The sequence below is a fragment of the Dipodomys ordii genome, unplaced genomic scaffold, assembly GCF_000151885.1.
Source record: "Dipodomys ordii isolate 6190 unplaced genomic scaffold, Dord_2.0 Scaffold19, whole genome shotgun sequence".
Lineage (NCBI taxonomy): Eukaryota > Metazoa > Chordata > Mammalia > Rodentia > Heteromyidae > Dipodomys > Dipodomys ordii.
The window spans coordinates 13,353,974-13,362,995 of NW_012267235.1; the positions used below are offsets into that span (position 1 = coordinate 13,353,974).

The window sequence follows — 9,022 nt, forward strand, 5'->3', positions numbered from 1 at the left end:
GCTCAAGGCTAGCGCTCTACCACTTGAGCCACAGCGCCACTTCCGGCTTTTTTCTTTTTGCTTATGTGGTGCTGAGGAATCGAACCCAGGGCCTCAGGCTTGTAAGGCAAGCGCTCTACCACTGAGCCACCTTCCCAGCTCTGGGGATTCTTTATAAGAAGAGACATCCAAAGTTAGATGTGGTTTCTCTTGCCTATTATTCTAGCACTTGGAAAACTGAGACCAGAAGATATAGAGTTGAAGGCCAGCCTGGGCTACATAGCAACTTCCTATGAAAGAAAAAGACAGGATAGAGTCAGAAAGACAGACAGAATAGAGAGAGACTATGGCATTGTGAGCTGGCTTTCTTCTTCAGCTCAGATGCAATAAGGTAAGCTCCATGAGAACACAGCAAAACGGAGCAATCTGTAGACTCTTCAAGCCAGGGACAGAGCCCTTCCCAGAAACCAATTGAAAAACACCCTGTTCTCAGACTTCCAGTCTCCAGAACAATGAGAAAAGAGTTTTTCTCTTCTTTTTTTTTGTCTTTTCTTTTTTGGTACTGGGGATCGAACCCAGGACGTTGCGCTTGCTAGGCAAGCGCTTTGCCACTGAGCTACATCCCAGCCCGAGTTTTTCTCTTCTTTAAGCTATCTAGCCTATGGTATTTTTGTTATGGCAGCTTGAGACAGCTACATAAAATGATCTCACCCTGAACAAAAGTGCTACTAACAAATTGTACTTACTGGAGTCTCCTGGAGACAGGGAACCCCTGGGTGGCAGAGGAGGTATCAGGCCTGGTGATTGTTTAAAAACATTTCTAGAGAGAAAGAGAAGAAATCAGGGTTAGGTTTGGATCCACTTTACTGTCAACAGGTTTAAAAAAAATCAAGGAATATGAAATGCACTAAACCTTCAAATCTCAGTCTCTATAAACCAGAATCATTTCCTTTCCTTTCAGGTCCTATATCTAATGTGTAATTTCCATCCTAAAGAATTCTTTTCCTCTGGGTTGGAGCATTGTCAGGGAGTTGACATGTTATAATTTAGAATATAGAGTGCCTTTCAGTGTTCCCCCAAGCTACATTAGAAAAGGGAGAGATACTCTTGGCATATTTCAACTTGCAAGGTAGATTTACTTCTGATGTTGAATATTAACACACTCAAGACAGCAATCCTGCTATGGAATCTCTATCTACCTTGGTGAGATATTTGTGCATGTTCCCAGAAGATATGAACTGTAGCGAGGCAGGGTGGCTCACTGCAATCCTAGCTAACTCAGAAGGGTGAGATCTGAGGATCCTGGTTTGAAGCCAGTCTGGACAGACAAATCTGAGACTCTTATCTCTAGCCAGAAAAGACCCACAAGGGTGGCTCAAGTGATAATGTGCCAGCTTTGAGTGAAAAAACTAAGTAAGAGTGAGAGATGCTCAGTTCAAGCCCTAGTAACTGTTTGTACATGCACGTGCATGTGTGCGCACACATACAGACTGACAGACAGAGGCATGAACTAGAATGTTCAGAGGAGCTTTCATAACAGCCTTGCTGTCATGGATGTTAATTATCCCTAAAGGCTCAGCTTGTCACTTTTGGGAAGTGATGCATAATATTAAGAGATAGGGTCTGGGCACCAGTGGCTCACGCCTGTAATCCTAGCTATTCAGGAGGCTGAGAGCAAAGGATCTCAGTTTAAAGCCAGCCTGGGCAGGAAAGTCCATGAGACTCTTATCTCCAATAAACCACCAGAAAACCAGAAGTGGAGCTGGGGCTCAAAGTGGTAGAGTGCTAGCCTTGAACAAAAGAGCTCAGGGACAGAGCCCAGGCCCTGGGTTCAAGTCCCATGACTGACCAAAAAAAATCATAATAAAGAGAGGGGCTCGTGGGAAAGAGTGTCTGTACAGGGGATTATGCAACTCCAACAATCCTCCTTCCCACCCTTCCTCCCTCCCTCCCTCTCTCCTTCCCTTCTCCCCCTCCTCCTCCTCCTTTTTTTTTTCTTTTTCTTTTTTTGTTGTTGTTGGTCGTGAGGCTTGAACTCTGGGCCTGGGCTCTGTCCCTCAGCTCTTCAGCTCAAGGCTAGCACTCTACCACATGAGCTAGAGCGCCACTTCCGGTTTTCTGGTGGTTTATTGGAGATAAGAGTCTCAAGGACTTTCCTGCCCAGGCTGACTTTGAACTGTGATCCTCAGATCTCAGCCTCCTGAGTAGCTAAGCTAACAGGTGTGAGCCACTGGCACCTGGCTCTTTTTTTTTTGCTCTGGCCATGAAGAGGTGAGCAGTTTTGCTCTGCCATGAGCTCCCTGATGTGGTATGCTGGCCAAAAGCCACTGAGCCAGCTGGTCTCAGGAACTTCCAGATGATAAGCCAAAACAAACCCCTTCTTGTCTGGAAGCTGGCAATCTGTACAGTAACAGAACCTAACATAAACCCCAAACTGGATATGACCTGTCTTAGCTCAGGTTCTCCAGAGAGACAGAGTCACATACAATTAACCATGACACTACCCAAATGCCCACTAGCAATACAGTAGTCTACTTCCAGCAATGAAAATGACCCAGCAACCAACTATACACAACAATGTCAAGGTTGGGGATGCAGCTTAGCATAGAGCATTTGCATAGCATATGTGAGTCCTGAGTTCAGTCTCTAGCACCAAGAGAAGCAATGTCAAGCAAAACTTGCCAGACAGTAAACAATCCATCCTGAATGCTTCCATGCATTTAAAGCACAGAAACCACAGTAACAAGAACTCACAACTGGTACTTTGTGACATGGCTAAATCTAGGTAGTGTCTCAAGTAAATGTCTGTGTAAGGTAAGCATCAAAGGTATTAGTAATATCTAGGTCTTGACCTGGGTGCTAGCTTCCTGGGCATATTCTGTGGAAGTCTGTGGAGTTGTGTAGTTTCAGGGTGCATTCTTTTCTTTCCTTCCTCCCCTTTCTTTCTCCCTCTGTTCCTGCCTTCCTTTCTTCCTTCGTCCCCTTCCCTCCCTCTCTTCCTCCCTTCCTCCCCCTCCCTTCCTCCCCCCTCTCTTCCTCCCTCCCTTCCTTCCTTCCTCCCTCCCTCCCTTCCTTCCTTCCTACCTTCCTTCTTCCCTTCCTCTCTTCCTTCCTCCCCTTCCTCCCTTCCCCCCTTCCTCCCCTTCCTCCCTTCCTTCCCTCCTTCCTTCTGTCTTCCATCCTTCATTCCCACACACACACTCTCTCTTTTTTATTTTTATTTTTTTTGCCAGTCATGGGACCTGAACTCTGGGCCTGGGTACTGTCCCTCAGCTCTTCAGCTCAAGGCTAGTGCTCTACCACTTGAGCCATAGCGCCACTTCTGGTTTTCTGGTGGTTAATTGGAGAAAAGAGTCTCATGAACTATTCTCCAGCTGGCTTTGAACTATGATCCTCAGATCTCAGCTTCCTAAGTAGCTAGGGTTACAGGTATGAGACACCAGTGCCTTCCTTCTTTCTCTTTTCTATTTTTCTTTCATTTGTTCTTTTTTTTTTGGTGCCAATGCTGGAGCTGAAACTTAGGGCATGGATGCTATCTCTTAGCTTTTTTGCTTATGGCTGGTTCTCTACCACTTGAACCGTGTCTCCACTTCCAGCTTTTTCCTTGTTCATTGATGAGAAGAGTGTCCTGGACTTTTCTGTCCATGCTGGCTTCAAACAATATTTCTCAGAAATTATCCTCTTTTGTAGCTGTTTACAGGCATGAGCCACTGGTACCTGGCTCTGGTTGTATTTTTCTACGTTCATATTATTCTTCAATGAAATATCTTAACGGAACTGCCAGTTTTATTCTTCATAAAGGCATTATTTTGGTCATCTATCTGACATATTTGTCTTAATCCTTAAGGAGAGAAAAATGAGAGGAAGAAATTTTCTTTGAGCCAATAATAACATCCAGTTTAGAAATTGTAGATTTGAGGGCTGGGGATGTGGCTTTGTGGTTAAATGCTTCTCTAGCATGCATGAAGCCCTGGGTTCGATTCCTTACTACGACATAAACAGAAAAAAGCTTAAAGTGGCACTGCGGCTCAAGTGGTAGAGTGCTAGTCTTGAGCAAAAGAAGCTCAGGGACAGTGCCCAGGCCCTGAGTTCAAGCCCCAGGACTGGCAAAAAAGAAAAGTATAGATTTGTGTTTCATATAGTGTGTATAACTCAGACAAAAGCCTGGCTCTTGATTGGCTCCTAGTGATCATGTGTAAGCGCTGTGCTATTCTCCTTCATAAATACAGCTCTACATACCTGGGGTCTTGGGCCACTCCAGATAGTATATGCTGGTGGGTTGATTTATGGTGGACACCTGCATTTGTTGACTGGGACCCTGAGCTACACTGTGTCAACTTGCCACTGGTTAACTAAGGCTAGTCACACGAACTCCTTGATTACCTAGCTAACCTTCTGTGCACCTGCACATCAACGGCCAGGGGAGCTTCTCTAGTGGTTGATGCTCTGAATGTGTTGTCCCATATTGTTGAGGGAAGAATTTATGGTATCTCAGAGAACCAATGGTGGTTGAGCCTGGGTTCTCCATGATTCCAACCAGCCCACTTTTCCTTTACTGATTCTAGTCTACTTTTCCCATTTTAAACTGTAGCTGGGAGTATAATGACCACTGGGTCCCCTGAGGCCTTTTAGTGAACGATTGAGCCTGGAGGGTGGCCTTGGAAACCCCCCCTCCCCAAAACAGCAATCATAAAGCTCCAAATATATCTCAAACGCAAAAAGTCAAGCGGATGTCATATTTTTGTTTAGTACAACAGCTTTCAGAGGGCTATATTTGTAGTCTACTTAAAGAAAACAGGTGTGGCTAGGCACTGGCTGGTGGCTCACACTTGTAAATTCTAGCTACTCAGGAGGCTGAGATCTGAGGTTGATGTTCACAGCCTAGACAAGGATGCCCATGAACTCTTACCTGCCGTTAACCAACAAAAAGCCCAGAGTGAAGCTGTGATTCAAGTTGGTAGAGCATTGACCTTGAACAAAAAAGCTAAGGGACAGTGCCAAGACCTTGAGTTCAAGCACTAGTACCAGCACAAAAACAGAAAGAAGAGAGAGGGGGGAGAGGGAGAGGGAGAGGGAGAGAGAGAGAGAGGGAGAGGGAGGGATGAGAAGGGAAGGGAAGAGCCCAATTGGTGACAACTGTCAAAATAGATCTGACAAGAGGTTTGAACAGCAGAGAGTGGATCTGTGCTTACAATGCCCTGAGATTTCTGCCTTAACATGGGGTGGGTGAGCACATTTCTTGTCTCTATAGGAAGGGAAAGGTTTCAGAGACTTCTCCCTCAACTTACTCATACATCTTTTCTTCATCTCCTTGGTTCTGGCTCAAAGGTGTAGCAATTTCCCATTTCTTACCTAATAGATGGAGAGAGACAGCATATACATTTAGGATGAATTAGCAAAAGTTGTAATTTCAGAGTTTGGAAGTTTTCAGAGATCAAGTAGGTCTAGGGTATCTGGAAGATGAACTGCCAGGAGGGAACAGGACAGAATACAGAGCTGACCAGTGGTGGAACTGGCACTGAACCCAGGCTACCAAACCAGAAGCTGCTGGCACCCAGCAACAGAGAAGGTGGGTGGCTGCTTCTTCACGCCTGTGCACTATGCCTGACACTTGATGGTCACTCAGGAATGAGATAAAGAATAGGAAAAGCAATTTATAAGCTTGAATGTGTTGGCCATATACTTTTATTTATTACAACTTGCTTTCTAATGTGAGATAAAAGAGGGCAGGTAAGGTTTTTTTGGTTAGGATCATACTTTTATCTGTATCTAAGAAAGAAAAATTTTACAAAGGCAAATGGATAGAGAGGAGTGTAGGAGTCCACAATGCACTGTTTTTCATTCGTGTATATTAAATATACAAGTACTGGGTTTTAGAGTATACTTTTTGTTTTTGTTTTTGTTTTTGGGGGGTCTGGTCGTGGGGCCTGAACTCTGGGCCCGGGTGCTGTCCCTCAGCTCTTCAGCTCAAGGCTAGCGCTCTACCACTTGAGCCACAGCGCCACTCCCGGCTTTCTTCTTTTTGCTTATGTGGTGCTGAGGAATCGAACCCAGGGCCTCAGGCATGCAAGGCAAGTGCTCTACCACTGAGCCACCTTCCTAGCCCCTGATCCTCTGTTTTCTTATCCATAAACTGAAATGATGAAGAAGATTGTCTGCCTCATACAGTTGTTGAAAGGACTAAGGACTGAGCAGCTGGGCTGTGGAGAGCAGTGAGTACTGAGAGGAGTCAGCAGCTCTAAGCTGCACTTCCATGCTGAAGGAAGTTCTCGTGGTGTGCAGCAAAGCCCAGCTGAAGACACAAGCCTTGCCAATTCTGGAAATTTTCCAACCATGTTCTGCTTTCATTTCTCTTATGAACACAACGTATTTATTGGTTTTATGCCCTGGGACTAGGGATGATTCCCAGCTTGGGGGGTTGACCAGTTCTGGTCAGGTTCTACCTCTTATCTAGACAGGATCTTGGCCCCCACTTTGGCTCCTGAGTCTGAGTCCTTGTGACCCCTTCCGAGCTCCCCAGTCTCTTGCTAGCAGTTTTTTTTTTCTTACTCTTGTGGAGCAGTATCTTCCTCTACCCCATGTTTGCTTTGTAGCTAGACACCCCCCTCCCCACCCCACCCTTGATGCTCCACAAATAGGGCCAAGTAGCATCAGGCACCATATTCTGGTCAAATCACAGATCTTCACTCACTTTGGTCTCCTTTTCCTTCCTGAGATATCACTAAGATGGCAAAAAGTTAAAATAATAATAATAATAATAAATGTATAAACCTTAGCTTCTCAAACCTTAGCTTCTTATCTGATAATCATGAGCTGAAGATAGCCTGGGCAGAAAAAAAGTCCATGAGACTCTTATCTCCAATTAACCAGAAAAATGCCAGAAGTGGAGGTGTGGTTCAAGTGGTAAAGCACCAGCCTTGACAGAGAAACTTCCTTTGTAAACTGAGGAGGCTGAGATCTGAGGATCACAGTTCTAAGCCAGCCCAGGCAGGAAAGTCTGTGAGACTTCTACTCCCAGTTCACCACCAGAAAACCAAAAGTGGTGCTGTGGCTCAAAGTGGCAGAGTGCTAGCCTTGAGCAAAAAAGCTCAGTGACAGTGCTCAGGCCCTGAGTTCAAGCCTCATGACTGACCAAAAAATAAATAAATAAAAGGGGGGAACAAAGATTGAGAGGATGTGTTGTGAAACTTTAGGGGAGACTGAGGTAGGAGAACAGGAAGCTGAGTGTTCGTACCCAACAGCCCCCACCTCCCCACTAAGTGAGCAACAAACTCCTTCAATGTTTTCTTTTTTTTCTTTTTTGCCAGTCATGGACCTGAACTCTGGGTCTGGGCACTGTCTCTCAGCTCTTCAGCTCAAGGCTAGCGCTCTACCACTTGAGCCACAGCAGCACTTCCAGCTTTTTCTGCTTATGTGGTGCTGAGGAATTGAACCCAGGGCCTCATGCATGCAAGGCAAGCACTCTACCATTGAGCCACCTTCCCAGCCCTCCTTCAGTGTTTTCTAGCCCAGCTTTCTTCCCTGCATATCCCTGTGGCCATTCCTTCTGGAGCATTCCTTCCTCCTCACCTGCTCCTTCCCAGTGAACATACCTCAGCTTCCTGTAGGGGTTATGCCACTCACCTGGTCATAGCTCATGATGAGCAGGTGACAGGGAGCCTGTTGCACTAACAGTTATCTCGTGGTATGTTTGTTGTTTCTTCAATGTCTCCCACGCTGACATGTAAGGATCAGGTATGCAGGGTGAATGAAAGACATCATGGTTTCTTTCTCCACTCTGGACAGACTTCTTTTGTGACAGTATGATAGTGACCACTTGTATGTGAGTTGTTCTTTTTAAGGTTACTTCCCTTGGTCCCTGTTCCCTTTGCAAGGTTAGCTCCTCTTCCTTTGCCTGGCATCGTGAGCCCTCCAGAGAAGCTGCTACCTAAACCATTTAGATGCTAACTTCAGCCTACATGGATGGTTCATGCCTGTAATCTTAGCTACTCAAGAGACTGAAATCTGAGGGTCACGGTTTGAAGCCAGCCTGGGCAGAAAATTCTGTGAGACTCTTATATCCAATTAACTACCAAAAAAAAAAGCTGAAAGTGGAGCCATGGCTCAAGTGATAGAGCCCTAGCCTTGAGCAAAAAGTTCAGGGGCAGTACCCAGGCCCTGAACTCAAGTCCCATGAGAGAGAGAGAGAGAGAGAGAGAGAGAGAGAGAGAGAGAGAGAAAGGGGCTGGCACCTCCACTTCTGACTTTTTGCTGGTTAATTGGAGATAAGAATCTCTCATATTTGTCTTCCCAAGGCAGGCTTCGAACCATGATTCTTAGATCTCAGCCTCCTGGCTATGTAGGATTATGTGTACCAATGCCCAGCTTTAGGAGAAAAGATTGAGCAAGGCATTCCACAGAGGCAGGGGTGGGGTGGGGTGTGGGTGGAAGGTGTGAGTGGTGGTAGGAAGCAGCTAGACAGCTCTAACTTTCACTTCTCAAAAAAAATGAGCCAGTGCCAGGCGTCGGTGGCTCACACCTGTCATCCTAGCTACTCAGGAGGCTGACATCTGAGGATCGAGGTTCAAAGTCAGCCCAGGCAGGAAAGTCCGTGAGACTCTTATCTCCAATAAACCACTAGAAAACTAGAAGTGGCGCTGTGGCTCAAGAGGTAGAGCACTCGTCTTGAGCTGAAGAGCGCAGGGACAGCGCCTAGGCTCAGAGTTCAAGCCCCCACCCGACCAAAAAAAAAAAAAGAGCCAGTGATGATGACATCACCCTTCATCAGAAGTTCCTGAGGCTGGATTTATGTGGCACAGTTTACTTTCTCAACCAAGATCCTTAGTAAGAAATACAGTTGGCAGGGCTGGGAAGGTGGCTCAGTGGTAGAGCGCATGCCTTGCATGCCAGAGGCCCTGGGTTTGATTCCTCAGCACCACATAAGCAAAAAGAAGAAAGCCGGGAGTGGCGCTGTGGCTCAAGTGGTAGAGCGCTAGCCTTAAGCTGAAGAGCTGAGAGACAGCGCCCAGGCCCAGAGTTCAGGCCCCATGACCGGATCCCCCCC

At 46.2% G+C, this 9,022-nt stretch overlaps 1 protein-coding gene across 1 annotated transcript in view; it reads right to left on the minus strand.

Moving 5' to 3' along the window:
- Positions 1-9,022, minus strand: part of Scimp (SLP adaptor and CSK interacting membrane protein) — a 42,134-nt gene that overhangs the window by 7,404 nt on the left and 25,708 nt on the right. The window contains exons 3-4 of the mRNA XM_013013229.1: positions 5,268-5,331; positions 726-799 (exon numbers count right to left, since the gene is read on the minus strand). Coding sequence (XP_012868683.1) covers positions 726-799; positions 5,268-5,331 — 138 coding nt within the window. The remainder of the gene's footprint in view (positions 1-725; positions 800-5,267; positions 5,332-9,022) is intronic.